Source organism: Battus philenor, unplaced genomic scaffold (genome assembly GCF_028537555.1).
Source record: "Battus philenor isolate CCGP_79_NKW_IND1 unplaced genomic scaffold, ilBatPhil1.0.hap1 SCAF_15, whole genome shotgun sequence".
Taxonomy (NCBI): domain Eukaryota; kingdom Metazoa; phylum Arthropoda; class Insecta; order Lepidoptera; family Papilionidae; genus Battus; species Battus philenor.
In genome coordinates, this window is record NW_027181677.1 from 11,741,007 (window position 1) to 11,760,506 (window position 19,500).

The 19,500-nt window shown below is 34.1% G+C and overlaps 1 protein-coding gene across 4 annotated transcripts in view; it reads left to right on the top strand.

The window, feature by feature from the left end:
* The window catches only part of Npc1a (Niemann-Pick type C-1a), a 103,189-nt gene that overhangs the window by 15,040 nt on the left and 68,649 nt on the right, over positions 1-19,500 (top strand). For all 4 annotated transcript variants that reach the window (XM_068761834.1, XM_068761833.1, XM_068761835.1 and 1 more), the window contains exon 2: positions 12,978-13,097. In XM_068761834.1, the coding sequence (XP_068617935.1) occupies positions 12,978-13,097 (120 nt within the window). The remainder of the gene's footprint in view (positions 1-12,977; positions 13,098-19,500) is intronic.

Consider the following 19,500-nt stretch of genomic DNA (forward strand, 5'->3'; position numbering starts at 1 on the left):
TATTCCGCAGCAGTCTCGAATTTTATAAACATTTTATATAGACACTAGCTGATCCCGCAAATGTTGTTTTGCCATGTATGTTATTTGTAGGAAACATTAAAAATAAAAAGTTAGAGATGATCGTAGAGGGATGAAAATTTAGGGATGTATGTATTTTTGTATGCTGTAAAATGTATGTTTGTATCCTTAAAAAAAAATAGGGGTGGACCACCTTTAACATTTCGGGGGATGAAAAACAGATGTCCGATTCTCCAGCCTGGCCGATATGCACGCTAAGATTCACGAAAATTGGTCGAGCCGTTTCGGAGGAGTTCAATCACGCACACTGTGACACGAGAGTTTTATTATTAGATTTGTTGATTCAATGTCACATGGTTACTTCGCAAAACAAAATATTCATATTCCATTTGTCGATAAAAAAGAAATGAAAGATAGTGTGTATATACATCCCAGTTGCAACATAAACATGTTGCAGGTTACATGGAACGGCTGGTTGCAGTTGTGAATTTTCATTAATGTCAGCTGATAGACGCCCATTTCTATGCACAAGCTTCCCCTGAAAATCGCCACAATCCTCGCATCCAGCGATTACTCACGACCTTGATTGTCGTCGGTTCATCTAGAAGGGGGGGAGGGGGGGTCTGCCCATGCCGCGTCTTTCTTTAGTAATGCGCTGAATCTAGCTACGCAATACAATAATAAATTAAAAAAAAAACGATATATTACTTATACACTTTAAGCGATAAAAAGAGGTCAGAATTGTATAGTTTCAGTAAGTTTAAAAATGTTTATTGATTTAAATTATTGGTTGGTTGTTTCGTTATATAGACACTAAAAATAATAGACTTTAATGTTATTAGAAAAAATCTTGTTATTTTATTTGGAAAATTTATGACATCTCTCCGTTACCTTATTATGCGTAAAAGGCAGAAAAAAAAACAACTTTTATATGTATCTTATTCGATAACGTCGTTGGCGGTGTTACCAGTCGTATATATTCATTTTTAGTTACCCAAGTTCATGTTTAATTTCGGGTCGATTTCAAAATGTCGCTCGTGTTATTGATTTCGAAATCCGGACGAATTATACACGAGATAAGTGATTCATGGCCAATGAGGGTAAAAAGAAAATATTTAATCCGATCCGAATTTGTTTATATGTTTTAACCATGCTTTAGACAGTGTTTCTCAACCTTTTATTCGTTGCTATACCTCTGAATATATCATTTTGGCCTAATTTAACTTAAGAAAGCGACATTACTTTCCGGGCCCCCTAATAATTTTTTTAAGTAAGCAATGTCCAAAGGAGACAAATCAAGGCGAGTAACAGGTCAATTGGGATACTGTTATATTTATTGTAAATTTATTACTAGTCTGAACAGTATTAATAATGAGAAAATGATATCGAAAAAATTATAAATAGTTCATACTTAGTCAATAATCATTAAAGTGGAATAATTAAAATGAAAGTTTATAAATGTTGTCGTTTAAAAACGTATTCTGTATATTTTTAAATAAAAATGTTTTAATTAAATAATAAACAGTTGCAATGGCCCCATACTGCTGACGTCACAGCCCCGAGATAACGAGGTTTACTAAAAAAGATTTTTTTATTAAACAATTTTTTTGTAAAATACATTATATCGTGTAATCTATTCAAAGCGTATTAAAGCGTCATAAAACAGGTTTTCCCGTGTTTTGTGTATGTATCATGTTAAGATATTAGACAACCACGAGGTCATCTTAAATTAGTTTGTTTATTGAATTTAACAATTCCATAAGTGTGGTTGTAATGATTTCGGAAAGTCTGTGAATATTCTTCATTTAGATAAGTACAACAAAGATATCTTAAATATATGAGAATGTTGTATATAATATTTACAATATTAATAATACAATATTTCTTTCCGAGAGTGCGTACAGACCCTTACATGGCATGGAATTAATGGGGCAGTGCCTATTGATGGATGTCACGTTTGTTTAAAATTTTGACTCTTATTTAGATAAAATTATTTTTTAGTATTATTCAGTGTCATGGGAGACAGTCAGAAGCCAACTTTCTTTTTTGTTATTTATTTGTTTAAAAAGGATTTATATATATAGTAAATACTTTTGCATATATAAGGTAATTAAAATAAAAAATAAGAAATCAAAAATATCACCGAGGCAAGACCGGCAGTGTGAAAGGAATTTTCTATGTCAGTGCCGGGTATCGCGTTTTTTAGCATGTTGTCGACCCTTTCTGAAAAATTATAAAAGATAACTAAATACCAATGAACTACTACTTACTTCACTTACTTTATTACTTACTTAAGTTTCTTCGTTCATCGGCGCCATACTGGCTTATAAAAGTTGATGTGTAGGCATTTCGCGCCGGCGCGAGATCAACCCCTCGCTCTATACACCGCGTTTCGCGCCGGCGCGAGACCGGCATCTAATTTGTCAACTAATTGTCATTGTATGTCTATAGGCCTAACCAACAATAACTAATTTTCAACATTTATGCGATTTTACAACGCGGAAACGCCGATATTTATGTCGTATATACTGTCAAAATCAGATGCGCATTTTTCATATGTAGTATGGTATATCAACAATAACAATACGACTGTGGTCAAGCATATCTTTTTCTCAAGAGGCGAGTAGTCTTCCTTATTATTGCATTGGTTTAGTTATCTCTATTAAATGTACGTCACATTTGGACGGAAATACAAAGGCGAGGCGTGTTGTTGGTTTGTTATTCGCACAGTGAAATGCTCCGATTGTAAGAATTGTTCACATCAAAGGATGAAACTGTACGTTTCAACTGTTATGATATCGTTTATTTACATTGTAAGTGTTCTAACGGACTCTTAGTAAACCCGCGAGCTGTATCACAAATGGTATCTAAATACAGTTATTAGTGGAAATTGTTGAATCGGTTTTAAAAATGTTAAAAGTTGTTCGTATATATATATATATATATATATATATATATATATATATATATATATATATATATATATATATATATAAAAATTTAAGCGATGTGCGACGTCACGTTTGTTAAAAATGCGTGTCGATGTGAAGTCAATACTATAATACGATGATTTCAATATTCTAGATGTTTCTTAATCGATTTAATTAAAAAAAAAAAAAAAAAATTTCGGTTTATTAATGTATATGTAGATGATGTTGGGGCCGACATCGAGTGGCGACCACGATCTACGACATAGTTTAGATCGCAGCGCAAGACCGGTGATCGATGCTATCTTAGGGGCGGGGGGGGGGGGGTCTATGCAGTAGTGGGCGCCTATCTAACGAAAAGAAGATAATATTCCAGATACAGTTCTTTGAATATTTGACATTACGCAGCTGTTATAAATATAAAAAAAAATACTATCACATCAAAATTCTTGTAAGACTGCTACGTCTTTTTGTGAACAAAAATAAATGACGTAGTGTAACCTTGACTTCTTTAGCTATAAATTATATATTTACCATTCATGGTTGTTTAAATAGCGTTTTAACATTTCAAAGAAAAACGTACAACCCATGGGAGGGTGCCATGTGCAAATAGTATAACATTAAGATGCTGAACATAATGTTTTCTATAATCGTTGGAGGTGGTTTACAATGTTCATAGTCGTTTATCCATGGCTATGCTTCGAAATTATCTACGAGATCGAATAGAATATATCTATTGATCTCTCTATAGATCGATCTATATCTCTCTATAGATCGAAGAATTAGAATTAGATGAACAAAAGTGAAACTGAATAACTAGTTATATTAGACAAAAAGTCGCTATATCTAAAAAGTTTACAAACAAAATATTATTTTGATGACGATTTGATCGGACAGATTTGAATGAAAATGCTTCTAGCGAAGTATAATTTTATTATTACATTTGCCTTTGCAAGTATTTACCCAACCCGCGGCAAATGTGATAGTAATGATTTTATGATGGCATCATATAGCATTACAGGAGAGGGGGTTGTGTAGTAGTGTACGTATGTTTATGAAATAAAGCTAATTTTAATGTAATTATATCGTGGTTGATTTTAGACATTAAAAGACATGGTAGACATATTAACTTGTCAAGGGCTCTGGAAAGCGGTGTATACAGGCCCCTGTTGAAAATCTATGTTGGAGGCCTTACGGAGTGATGATAACGGTGACGACTTATTAACACATCATTTATGATTACTTCCTCATAATATATACTTCTGATAGAATAAGTCTTGCCTTCCATCCAGTGAAATGGTAGTATGTAGAGGCCAGAGCCAAAATTCTCCCGGGAATCGAATTCCCTCGAGCCTTGATACTTTAAAAGAGGTCTTACGTTAAGCGCCCTCTGCGTCTTGCTAATTCAAAGTAGCTGAATCTGAAAATTCCATTCGGGCAGCAGTGAAAGTGCGGTCCTAAAAAAAGTACGTTTGTTGCTTCTCCTAAGCTTCCCCTGCCATCCTTTCAGGGACATGTAATCAATAGGGAGTTACTGTTAGAGTTTATAATTATTATTTATAATAATGTTGTAACGTGTGGCAAATGTATCAGGAATCTCTTGTCTAAGTAGAGGACCACGCAATCCTGTTATAGCACAGCTCCTTATTGTTGCGTGCACTCAATTGACGTAACTTCAGTTTGCGTTACTAGGAATCGGTTACACGCTCTGTCGGTGACTCAGTTCGTACATCGAACCGGAAATTCCAGATTTGTACGTCGAATGCATTATTTGTGTCTATAATTGTTACACAAAGTTATCATTTTACAGAATATGGTTTAAATTATGTTATTGTCTCATTATAATATAAGAGGCCCACTGCATATTTAAATATATAGCCACACTTTTAGAAATTCATCAAGATGACGACCAATGACAAGAGGTATTTAATACACATTGAATGTAATGCATGTTCTGCAACAATGAATATAGAGAATTACAATACCCGGCGATAAATATTGCACATCGACCTTTGGAAAGAGACAATCGGCCAATTTTGGCTTGGTAGAACGTTATCTCTGTCGCACAACTGACAAAACTTCGCATAGGTAGTGTGAGACAGAAATAATGCTCTACAAAGCCGAAATTAGCCGATTGTCTCTTTCCAAAGGTTTATGTGCAATATTTATTGCCGAGTACTGTAACGGCTTTATAATTCAAAATTAAACGAAATCTAATACTACAAATGCTTTAATTATACTAGACAGTTGTAGTTCTTTATGAATTTTATATGTAGGTTAGTGCATTAAAATTGCACGATTTAGTTCCTTTAACTTATTCTCATTTAACTATTCTCTTCTTTTCTCACAAAGCGTTTCGCTTTGGCTGTCGTAAAGCGCTAATTAACCTGTCCAGTTATAAAAAGCTTCTGGCAAGTGGGTAGATGCAATAAGGTTCCACTGTAAGCATAATAGTTAGCAGGGCATTTAAAATGCTTCGCATCTATTTAAACTAATTGAAAGAAACGTACATTGCCTCTTTGAGCTTTGGATAGCACAAAATGAAGATTGTGTTCTATAGTAAGGGAATTTTTTTCTAACGTGCTTCAGAAAACAAGTTAAATTTCAATTATCAATCAAAGCGTTATATCAACGGTAGTGCAAAATTGTTTCTCGTCTGTTAACCAACGCATTATTTGTGCGTTTGGGAATATATAGGGTTAAAAATAGTAAATTGACCGTGGTACCTAAAGATATAAGTGATCGATCTAAAATACGTTCGTACGCACGTGCGTTTGTATATTAAATCTATATTCTGAGACATATGTTTAAAAGACTATCAATATTTTTCAAATTATTTAAAAAAAATTTGTAGATATTGTGTTAACTATACTTTAGTAGTTCTAAGGGTGTACAGTATTAAAATTAAAACTCTCTTAAGAAATAAAGATAAAAAAACTTAACAGTACGAAGTCTGTTAACAGCAAGTCTGTTATATAAATCTAGATAATTCACAGTGTAGTTTAGTATTTCAGATGTATCTATACAAATAAATAATATTGTAGTGTCTGTTTGTAATTTTTAAATAACCGCTTTTAGCATGCATATGAATGCATAAATCAAGATTATATATTTTTTTAAATTTTTTTTTGTATAATCTCTGAAATGGTTAGACCAGTGTTTCGTAACGTTGGGCTTATGTCTCACAGGGGGTATTTCGAAAGTGGACTCGGCATCAGTTTAACCCTTTTGCTTTAATATAAAAATAGAAGGGGGAATTTTGGAAAGAATAAGGTGGGGCATGGCACAAATGTGGAAATATCTGTGCTAGACCAATTTTGACGGGACTTATATTAGTAGCTGATGTAATAAGGAGTAACTAGGCTAATTTTATTTTAGAAAAACGAAATAGTTTTTTTGTGAAATGTAACTCACGTAGACGTAGTTGCGAACATAGCTAATATACACCTATCCCCCGATTTACACGGTACTTGTTTTACACGTTTTCGCTTTTACACGGTTTTCCAAATAAGTTTTTTTTTGTTTTTATAACCGATTTTATTACCATCTCTCACAATGTAAATATTTCTGCTTCAAGCATCGATTCGGCACAAATAACTTCGAGTGATGAAAGTGAAAAATGAATTCGAACCTTCGATTCCGAAAAAAAGAATGAGAGTAATTTCTGACAGTGATAAAGGATAATAAAACACCTTTTCTTTTATGTTTTGTTCTTCTGTTTAATGTATTGTAATTAAATAAAAAAAAGAGTTTCCGTTGTATATTAAATATTTTAACTTGTCAATGCATTTCATTTGTATTTCTGTGTACACCAAAAAAATTGGAAAAAATCACAACTGTTAAATAGTTAAATTATGCATTTTCTGCAAGTTTTTCGATTTACACGGTTTTGACTTGAAAATTTTAATTTTTCAATTTACACGTTTTTCTCAGGAACGTATCTATAAATCGGGGGATAGGTGTATTACAAATGGATATCGTGGAGTGTCTGTGCGCAAATGCTTCGTTACATTGTAAGCATTGATTGTCTGTAATTAGATGTTAGTATTTTTCGCGCCGGAGCTTGTTATGGATCGTGCATGTTTTGGCAAACACACTCGTGCATATTCTTTTGTCATCAGATTGTTCTTAGCTTTATAACAGTTTATATTTTATCGAATAAATTATAACTTACATCCTTAAAGAATGATTCAGAAACAATAGCCGTGTTCAAACCGTCTGTTCTCTAATTGTTTCGAAACACCTTTAGAATGTATGAATGTATTGTTAGTTCACTCTATGAAACTGGAACTGCCTCTCGAGAAAAGGATGGCCGCCTAAGTATACGGCCTACTTGAGTCTCCATACGAAACGGAAGCAGCCCAAAATTACGGCAACAGCTACGAATAGAGAAATACTCCTCCTAACAACAACGGGAGGGATGAAGAAACAGTGTTCTCGAGTCACACAGATGCGCCAAGTAATATCCAAATGGTTTACCGGGACGGGCAGATTTAATAGTGAGAGAAATTTAAATTTTAGCATGACCTATGGTTAAAGAAGCTATACCAGGATAACAGCGTCGACTTCTGATGGAAACCAAAGAGAAACTGGAAACTAGTTCGTCGTTAAACATCTTATTCAATAGTTGCTCAATGATACATTCTATTTTATTTTATATTATATTCGAAGTGCTTATTTAAAGTGTAATTCAATAAATCCTTTTTTGAAAACTCGTTTTAATTGATCCGCGTCACAAGTACATCGGTGTGTTACCTGGAAACACGGACTTCATGTACCGGAGTAGTTCATACAATGATTTACCGTCGAAGCATGTTTACAGGCAGTCTACATTGAATGGTTTATGAGAAGTTTAAAAACGAAATACATGAGTTGTTTTGTTTAAAAATAAACTATGTTGCAGTACCCGGCGATAAACATTGCACATTGACCTTTCAAAAGAGATAATTAATTTTATTAATAAAATGAGGTAAATAAATTAATAAAACCTTTATCGTTGATTATGGAAAAAATAAAGTATAAATCTGCTGTGTTATAAGAAGCTATGGTGATCAGCAGTGTAGATAAGGGAAGTACGGCGATGTGTGAAAGAAGATCGGGACGTGAAGAATGAAAAATTTTGTGACGGAAATGAGGAAAGAAAGGAGCAAGAATAAAAAAAAAATTGAAGAATTATTTATACCCGAAATGTATGTAACGTCCTTGCCCCACGAATGGTAGTGGAACAAATAATATTGAAAAGAAAACTCTTTCTTTTTTTAAATTCTGGTACGTCATTTATTTGAATATTATATGAGAAGATCAATGTTTATAAATTGATATGATACGGAAATAACACATCGTCCAGGCGGTGTAATAAAAAATATAGTGCGAGTAAATGTAGCGTTTGTACCGTTGCAACTGTGTCCACATTTCTTTGCACTCGAGTTTTGAGTACTCCATTGACGCATTTAGTACGAAAATAATTGTTTATAAATACGCTTACTTCATGCAGTACAGTACCTTACTTCCATGAAATGGAAAGGTAGGCGCTCATGTGATATTATCACAGCTATCTTCAGACACTTGCAACACTGCACCAGCGACCACTTTACCTGCGACATTCCGCACTGGACCCCGCGTTATTCACAATATAACAAAACACTACTCACCACACCACAACATCCGTTGTTAAGGCCGCCCGCTCCTTAGCCGCGAACAGCGTGGGCGAACCAAGGTTGGATCCGGATCTATACTTGGCTCGTCTGGGGTCCACGCTGCCGTCTCTACTCGAGTAGAGCGGTTTACTACATGCGAACGTCATCGTACAACTGGAATGCGTCTGTCCAGCTTCTTTTATTTTTAAGTTCACAGAGCGGGTAAGGGTCCGTAATTCCGACGAAGCTGTGAAAATCTCCCGGGCTAAGAACCTCAACTTCAACCGAAACCAAATATTAGTGTTATGTATGCCAAGATTCTCAATTCATATAGAATATGTACGTACATATGAAGACTGGTTACAGGTGTAAAAGTATTAAAAGAGTGAATGTATAGATAGCTCACTTGTCAACATCTCTCTGAAATATGTTACATATTTTTTTTCTTAGAATGCAACAAGACAATATCTTTTGACAGTACAAAGTGCGCAGGGTCAAATAGCAAATACATGTTTATTTGTTATATGCAGTAAAACGAATTTTGAAACGCTTTTTTTCATTATGTTATTTACTCAGACCATTGATTTTTGGGCAAGGTATACAATATATTGACAGCAAATGAACTATACATTCACCTCTTTAAAGCTTTTCACCTGTAACCAATACACACACACACACACATATATATATATATCCATTAGGATAAGCCTTTGTAGCAAACTTTGATATGCTACGTGTGATATTCGTGCAAAATAACCGAGCAGTGTTGCGAGCGTCGCAAATTACTCACGACTCAAGGGAAATGAATTTAATATCACATAACTTGCTCTTTGTTAAAGGTCATTTTCGCTTGTATTTCAAACAGAAACGTTCGTTAACCTGGTAGTGTTTATTAAAGAGAAATCACAGTAAAAGTAAATTAATGCTAGGACGCTCGGTGCGCCCACGGGGTACTAGAAACTTTTGTACGGGAGCAACGAACCGAAAGTTGAACTGATTTCTTGAAACTGGCATTCTACATATTAAATGGAAATGCTGTAGAAATTTGCGACAAACCTTATTTTAATTGTGTATAATGTATTATTGTCGCACTGAAATTTAATTTATATAGATTATGACTTCAGTTTATGATGTTTGATATAGTTTCTGTTGTATGTAAATTGCCAATACCTTTATTTTTTTTATTATGCTTTTAAAGCAACAATTTAATATAGGAGGTCAGTAACTATTCCTAACACTAACCTAATACATATATGTGTTTATATTTAGAGTTGAATGGTTGTTCGATGAAAGAATTAATTTAAAAAAATATGCATTTTGTAACTATTGTACACTGTAGGTGATGTATTTCTTTTCTCTTCTTCTACACTAAAATATTTTTTTAATTTTTCACAATTTTTTTTTCATTACTGAAGGTCATGTCCGTTTTGAAACGCTTTCACGGAATCGATGGCGAAGTATAATATCCATTCCAGCCTATCCGTAATAATATAAGAAAATAAGTTTTTATGTTATTACCGAAAGATGTTTTTTTTAAAAAGTGGCATGTAAACCAATCTTTAAATCTTTTCAAATGGTAAACGCCCACAATCATCTGTCCCTTTCACTCACAAAATCGAAATTTATAGAGCTCTGTTAAGTTCTGGTTAAATAGGATAGATGATAGTATACAAGCGTAAAATCATATCTCTGATGTCCTTATATTTTTGTTTTCAAAAAACTGTTTATGTCAAAACAGCCGCTGTTTTATTGCATGCAATCGATTTTGAAATCGATGTTAATTTTTTTAAATTTGTTATGCATTTGTCGGCCAGTCGATGGCGTCGGTTGTATGAATAAGTCGATACAGGAAGTCAGATTTACCGTTCCTGAATTATGGACGAGATAAAGATAGAGGTCACTGTCGGTGATCGAGATTTTTCCACTGTATTTACTTCTTTTACTATTTGTAAACTTCTCTAATATTTCATATCTCCTAAATTTTTCTTTTTTTAATTTATATAAAGATAGCTTATCTAATATATAAAATTCTCGTGTCACGGTGTTCGAACTTGAACTCCTCTGAAACGGCTTGACCGATTTTTACCAAATTTTATATCCGTATTCAGTAGGTCTGAGAATCGGCTACTATCTATTTTCCATACCCCTAAGTGATGAGGGTGGTCCACCCCTAAGTTTTTTATTTTATTTTTTTTACAAATTTTTTGGTTTTTATTTTATTATGATACAGCATACAAAAATATATACAATCTTACATATCATACATATCACCCCTCTACGATCAATCCTTATCTTTAATTTGTTTATTAAAACTATTTATAAAGATGAATTTAAAAAAAAATGAAGAAACTGTTTATTTTTTATGTACGTGAACGAATGAAAGACATTGAACATCGGACAAATCTGATGTTTCGGAAATAGGCAGATAACCCTTAGACGTTTTGATAATTGTATAATTTAGAGTTGTTCGCTTGTCTATCGATATAAAGTACTTCTTTGAGTTTTATTTTTAATCAATACATCATATATAATGTTAACTATCTATTATTTACACTTCTACATTTTCCATACTATGGTTGCCTGTAAGAGATTGCCTCGTGTGATAAAACCGCCAATTGTACTTTCATGTTTATTATTATGAAAATGTTTAAATGTATCCTAGCGTGTACAATAAAGAATATTAAATAAAAGGAAAACACAATAATTTTTTTTGAAAGATTCATTTTAAGATAATTACCGTGCAATGATCACGTTAAATCGCTTGATTTCGCTATCTTTGCTCCGTTTCTATGCAAGTTCCAAAAAGAAGCCACACGTTTACTAGATAAAGGTGACCAATGATTTTATATTTGTCTATTTTCGTAATATATTGTGTACATATATTTTTTGGATCTTTTCCTACCTTTCTTACTTATTGTCTCTTGTATTTCTTTTATTGTGATTATAGTATTATGTTAGTGAATCTGTTTTAATTTACTGGTGCTGATTTTTTTCAATTTTGTGCTAAAAGATTTTTCTAAAATCCGGAGATATTATTTATCTTCATAATTATAAAACCATAGATCTTTTATGCGCAAATTTTATTTATTGTATAAATTGTTAAAAGATGACGTAGAACAAGAACAAGTAATTTTTTTATGGCCTCCGCTATTGGGGGCCTCTCGTACCCCTAACTTTTTGGGATCAGGGACTTTTTAATAATTTTTTTTCCTGTCTTTTCTTTATTTATCTCTCTTTCTTACACACGTCACAATATCTTTCATTTTTTACTTTTGTCCTTCACAATATCTTTCGTTTTGCTCTTTTATACCTTCTTTCTTTCCTCGCCAACAACAAGTAATTACCCGATGTATCCTAAATAGGCAGAATGATTTTCGGTTTTAAAATTGCGGAAATTAGGATCAACTTGTCTGTCCATATAAGGCTTGCAAAAAACAAGTATAAAGTCGCGTTATGTAATGTGATATACATTATTTTGATTATATTCAGTCAATGTCAATTATGCATGTACCTATTTCGCGTGTATTTTGAAAACGTCAGCGTCTCATAAATACCCCGGTGCCGTGGAAGCTGGAATAACGGGCCCCTCTCTTATTATTCCCGCGCCCCATATGTTTCATGCGACGTATGTATAATGCATACGCCTACATTTCCATTTCTCTATGTTATTGACTTGTTTTTATATTTTCTTTTGATGACATTGAATAATGTCCGTTCATCGTTTATTTATTTCCATTTAGATGACATTTATATAATTCTTTTGCCTGGTTACTTACTATATTGAAAGTCTATGGTTATATTGATTTCATGTAACATGAACAAATATTTTTTAAATGAATTAGTTGGCCATGTGGATGAGATATCTAGAGGTCGAGACATGCTGGTATTATGTTAATATATCTTTGTACATGTGTAGACAGATGTAGGGGTTACAAAACCCACCATAGCATCTTCTATAGCAATACAATCTGACGGCAAATAGATACAAACTAAATACTATATTACTTGTGTATTATTAAAAAAATGCATGAAATAAATAGTTGTGTTTTTGTTAAAATTCTTTCTGATTTTTATACATATATATATATATATTTATATATATATATATATATATTTATATATATATATATATTTATATATATATATATATATATATTTATATATATATATATATACATTTTATATATATAAATATCAGAAAGATATATATCTTAGCGCTATCCTAAGCTACCTTTATACCGATGTCTCTAACACATGTCCAGCGTTCTATTGTATGATGAAGCTGACCTAAACATTTAATGTGTAATTTTTTTTAAAACGGTATGAAGAGATGCGCCGATATAATATGTCATAAATTTTTTGAAATCGCAGAGATTAAAAATTCAATGTGTTTCAGGTACCGACCGGCGCGTCCGAGGAAGGCCACTGCGTGTGGTACGGCGAGTGCACTGAGAAACCGAAGATCAGAAACTGCGCTTACAATGGCACCGCCAAGCCGATTGAGGCCGACGCCATGGTGAGTCATATTTTTCCTTCCTTTTTTAACTTACTTTTCCTTTCCTTTTTTGACTCGGTGTAACATTACTTCTGAGGATGCCCCGCCGGGGGGGGGGGGGTGAATAAGGTGTTCAGTGAATTAACGGTGGTAGTTGTGTTTCGCATCGTTTACTGCACGCGCATTTATCAGCTGGCTGGCGGCGGAAGTAGCTATATATTAGTCCCTTTCTTACTTAGGATATAACTAACTAACGCAAAGTAACGCCTGAATCTATTAGATAGTTATATTTTTAATAGAGTAGCAGTGACAAAAACTCATAGGTTGACAGTAATTATATATATGTAACAATATATATGTGATTAACGTAAGATTAGCAAGTTGACGTGGCAGCAGACAGGCAGGCAGCACAGCGCACGGAACAGATATCTGCATGGTCCCCACTCCTGAAACATAATTTCAGGAATGGGGACTATGGACCCTCCTCCAAAGATCGCCATCAGGATTGGTCTTGCGTATCCCGATTCCGGTGACTTCCCGCAAACTTAACTATTATATAATAGATAATCGTAGGCAATTTCTCAATTAAAATAAACACATAAACATTTTAGGGACAGTTGGTTTTTGCAATAAGAGTGACGTTGTTTTACTTTGCGAGTCGTGTCAAACAACAACACAATGTTTTCGTGTTTGAGGTTAACAGATAATAATACGGGCGTAGTAATCGCGTCTCGATCGAACTCCGCTATCTCGGCGTCGTCGACCTCCCAATATGTATCAAAGGAAAGACATTGAGAGTATATAATCTCTTTGTTTACATTTTATTTTTGAAAAGAACGAATACTTTAAAAACTTTTTAGATAAAACCATGTAGTCATTTTATAGGCTGTTAAAAATATTTGTCAATGCAAGATTTAAATGTCGTGTATTTAAAAAAAATAATTTATAACGCAAATAGGTCAACTGTACCGAGAAGTACTACTAGTGTGGAAAACAACCGTAAAATATTTACGCTGTCCTTTTTAGCTTCCGTCTAGTGCCAGATTAATTTGCTTGGTTTTGTTTATAAGCTGCAGTGAATAAATATGAATACGATAAACAGTTTTTATGAAAGGATTTTTACGAAATATTGTCAAATATATTTTATTTAAAAAATAACAAAAATCACATTCATTTACTTTTTGTTGCTATTATATAATACTTATAATAACTCCTTTTAACTCCTGCCTATACAGGGTGGTTGATTATAGGTGTAAAAGATATATAGCACGTATGATGTCAATTAATGTATGACACTTTGTAAAAATCAATGGTTTCAAAAATAATAAATAACATAGTAATAATATAAAATAAAAATAAAAAACAAACAGTAAATAATAAAAGGAATTACTGTTTAATATCTATTCCTGCAGGCTTTGTGCTTCCGGAAGATATTGGTCTGTCGCATTCCAATAGAAAAAATAAATTAATGTTACATATCGAAGTAGGTATAAAAGGTATAAAGGGTGAATGTTGCTGAACAATGAGCTATAAATTATATGTAATTTAAACTTTTCAAGCTTTTACATCTATAAACAATCGCCGTGTAAGTACAAGGAGTTTGCAATCTTTTCTTTGATGATTTCAAGGCACGTAGTTAGTAGTTTCTAGATCAGTGTTTCCTAACGTGGGGCCAATTTGATTGTTATGGGGGCAGTTCGACACGAGTTTAAGCCTCTCTCTTTAAAATATTAATATATGTTACATAGGGGGGCGCGAGAATTTAAGAAAAATACTAGGTCACTGTAACACCTGTAGGTGTACATGGTGATGCGCCGACAGGTGAACGACCCGGTAGTCTCGTCGTTTTACATAAGAGAAAAGGTATTTATATAGAGTTCGGTGCACAAGGGCGGCTAAGTGGGTCACGGGGTGAGGTTGGCGTTCGTCCGTCGCTATATTTAGCTCTCGTATGCAGGCTTTACGTCACGTCAGCCCTAGTTGTTGTCGGGGCGCCGGGAACTTGACCCGGGCCGATTTAATTTTAGTACCGCTCCGGATACCAGCGCTAACTTTTTATGGTTTTATATTGACAGTGGTGCAACCGGCACGAGAGTTCTTGAATTTATTCAAATTAAAATAACGATTAAATGAATAATATGTTACCCATTACAGTCTATGGAAGCTCATTGCTGGACATAGGCATGGCAGAGTTATCCTATCTTAATAAAGTCGTCAGTCACCTTGTGGTGGGTCCGTAGTTTTCCACTACGAAGCCACAAGACTACTATCACTTTAAGTTACCAATCAGTTTTTTATTACCCCCCTCTTATATCCATATCGCGAAAGGAACAGGGCCTTTTACAATCATCAATAACTTTTTTTACTTTCAGTATATTTCTGCACTCTTCTTTTAATCTTTCTCAATTGTTCTTCATACACACTTCGCATGATCTTTCATTCCATATTTATTTTCCGTCTTTACATCATCTCTAATTCTTCCCTCCGCTTCCTGAATATACAGGTGGTAGTTTTATCATAGTCTCATTATTTATTTACTAATTTATCACCACTTAATTTTACTAATTATGTGTATCACATTTTTTTCTTACTAGACTTTTAGTTTTCTATTTAAATGTATTTCTTTTTATTTGCTTTGCTTACTTGACCAGTTACTGTACTATTACGTCTTGTTCATTTTAATGTTTTTAACCCGTCAATATGTAATAGGCTATATCGGTTACTTTTATTGGTCTACGGATGTCCTCATTCCTCTAAATTCCGAGAATAACCCTCTTTGACGAGTGCCGCCCAAAGAGAGAATTATTGGTAACACACATTAGTTTTAATTCTTGTCTAAAGGCACTCTAGACGACCATTTTTCTTTCGTCATAACGTGGTCAATATACTTTAAATAAATAATAGGTGCGATGAAAAATCCGGAAAATTACTTGTACCCGCATATCTTTTTTTTATTTCGTTTCTCTTATATAGTTAAAACAGGAACTTTGATTCCTTTAATAATTTATTAGTTTTCGGTTTTTAAATTTTTTGTTCTGAATTTTTTCCTCTCATTCACATTTCAATCTAAACTTATTTACGAATCTTCCTTCACCATAAATCCTACACTATCACGTTTTATCTCGATTAATTGTATTACTCCCGCATATCTAAGTACTAAGTAGAGACTTTTTTTGAGACTTATTTGACTTTGTGTTTGTTTATCAGCGGGCTGGCGGTCGGTGCACTTTGTTGCACGACTACCACTGCATGTGCGGAAGTGGCTAAATATTGGTCCTTTTCTTACTTAGGAGTGACTTCCGCAAGGTAACACCTGATTCCATTAAATATCCTGCATATCTTTTATTTCATGCAATTATTAATGTAACAGTTCGAGCTGATGCTCCCGACAGTGGCAGTTCAAGCTTAGTAATTTTATAAAGATTTGACTGAGGTACCTTTAAAACTAAATAAAGTCAAATGAGCAACCAAAAGTTATTTCGTCCCCGAAAATAAATTGAATAATATCTAGAGGAATTTTTAAGTTTTCAGATTATCAACAATGCGTTTACAAATCAAATTGGAATTACATTGAATTGCTAAAACTGTTATCATTGTTTAAAAATGACACAAAGACGATTCGACAACGTTTTGTATCACGCGAATTTGTAAAAGTTATCGTAAAGATTACTTATCATGGAGACTTTAAATGCTTCATTCATCGTGTCATTGGGCTCGTCGTTAGCGAAAACGTGTTTGTTTGTCTAAGATTACTTCGATAGTGTAAACATTTCGTGTCGAAAGGACGTAAGTTATGTCAGATAAATGACGGTGTGTGTTATTGATATTTCTGAGTAAGAAAAGGACCAATGAATTTAGCCATTTCCGAACATGCAGTGGTAGTCATGCAACAAAGTGCACCGCCCGCCAGCCCGCTGATAAATGCGTATGCGGCAAACAATGCGAATTACACAACTGCCACCGCTAATTCACTCAACACGTGTTTCACACGGGACATCTTCAGGAGTTACGTTACACCGATTAGTGCCAAACAGAGTGAGCTCACTCCGTCGCCGTTCTATTCCATTAAATATTGATATTTCTAAAATTATTTTTGTAGATAACCTTCTAACGGATTTTCAGAGAATCTTTTATTTCAACAAGCGGCGTAGTAATGTCTCGAGTGATTTGAACGCCTACACTGTTCATCGATAACTATGCCACTGATGTTACGTTATTTATGCAAAAATACAATATAAAATGTTCATACGACCTCAACAATTAATTTTTAATCGGGTGATTTTAAAAATATATGTTTACCCTACGATAATTACAATTTTTAAAAGTTAATAGTTGTTATTTAGCATTCAAGACTCCAAGAAGTACACCGAGTTTGATTAGTCGTTGAGGACTTAGACTTGCGATCGTAGGTCGCGGGGTCGATTCCGGCGATTCAATCTTAATTCACACTTTGTGTATTAATTATATAAAAAAGTTTCCTGGGTATGGGCAACACCGTTTCTGCGTACTACCCGTCTGTTAATATATGTCCCCATAGATGTCTTTGGTGAAGGCCGAGGCCTTGCAGTGTGTATCTAGGGCTGAAACGACGATGATGGTACTCAGTTTTTAATAGGTTCTTCTTGAAACTAGTACGCGTTTCGTACCCTCGAAGCTTTCATTTTTAAGTAGACGATTCATCATGGGGATCTCTATTTGATCATAGTTTCTCTGAAATTAGACTCTTGTCATTCATTTTTGCTTACACGAGTGCTCACTTGTAATAGAAAATATTATGAAACAATGAATGAAGTAAATGAATATATATTTTACATATATGTCTAGAACAATCCGTCTGAACAGCTGTATAAACGCAGGTTTAGTGTTTGTGGTTCTAACCATAAAGTTTTATTGTTTATGGTATGAAGCTAAGCTCGCTCGTCAACCTGTGTCACCTACACTAAAAGGGCTTCGAACTCGCAGTTAACCTTGGAGAAATGTTTATTTTTTATTTAAGTTTGTAGAAAATTACTTATAGTATGGACATGATGTTGACGAAGTAGATTTTACGCGTTAAAACAAAATATTGGACGTGTGTAGGCCCAAAGGAATATAATGTTTGAAAAGAGGATATTTAATATTTAATTGTCATCATACATTATTTCAGTCCACTGTTGGACTTAGGCCTCATACAGTAGGACCGGATAGAAGTGGTCTAAATATAGTAAGGTATTTGTCGTCTGTCTACTAGTGGTCCAATCGGCCACCTGTTCTGCGCGCCATATTAACTGCCCACTGTCACTTCATCTAGCTAATTCGCGCAGCTATGACGGTTACTTTCATTAATGTTTTAAATAGAGAGAAGTTCTAAATATTTAATGGAATCAGGCGTGTTACCTCGCGGAAGTCCATCCTAAGTAAGAAAAGGACCAATATTTAGCCACTTCCGCACATGCAGTGGTAGTCCTGCAACAAAGTGCACCGCCCGCCAGCCCGCTGACAAATGCGTATGCGGCAAACAATGCGAATCACACAACCGCCACCATCAAATTACTCAACACGTGTTTAACCCCTCCACGGGGCATCTTCAGGAGTTATGTTACACCGATTAGTGCCAAACACAGAGTGATTCTGTGTTTGGCACTGATCGGAAGTGGCTAAATATTGGTCCTTTTCTTACTTAGAGAGAAGTTCACAAAATAATCCTGAGCATGATATAGCTGTCTTTGTCACTCGATGAGCAACTTTTCCTTAAGTCATGGAATATGATCACATAAATGCGATTTATAATTACCATACGTCTAGAAGGGGCTTAGAAGCCCCGGCGAAGTCATTATAAGATTGCACGCTTCGTTAACTGCGTAATAACAATCAAAACCTGTGTAGTCTTCACATACGCTATCTGTCATGACACACCAGATTCTTTTAATATCCCACATGACTCTATTTGCGAGATCTGCAGACTAGAGATAACGGTTGTGTGTCGGTTTTATTGTTCTTTTGATAAAAATAGAATTATTTTTTTTTGGCGTTGATAAATATTTAGAGATGAATACGCTTGGTCTAGACTTTGCATTTAAGAAATGAGTTTGCGGATTTAGAAACCACTGAGTTAAAATCTAAGAGGTTGCCTAGACGGATGCTGTATGGTGTGACTGACTATATACAGCAAGGATCGAATGTTTGAATTTTCAGTAAGAAATCTCTTTAAAACCAACTTCTTTACATTACAATACCTTACTACTACTTAACACGTTTCTTGCCTCAATTTTTGAAGATTTTACATTCAGGCCGCGTTGGACGTATACGACCCATACTTTTAAAATTATATAAAGTCGTTTAAGACGTATGCTTTACACTTTTTCAATACTGTAAAGCTATAATTATCGGAAAAAAGTTATAAATTTTAATATGCATTACGTACGCGCATACGTGAAGTTATATA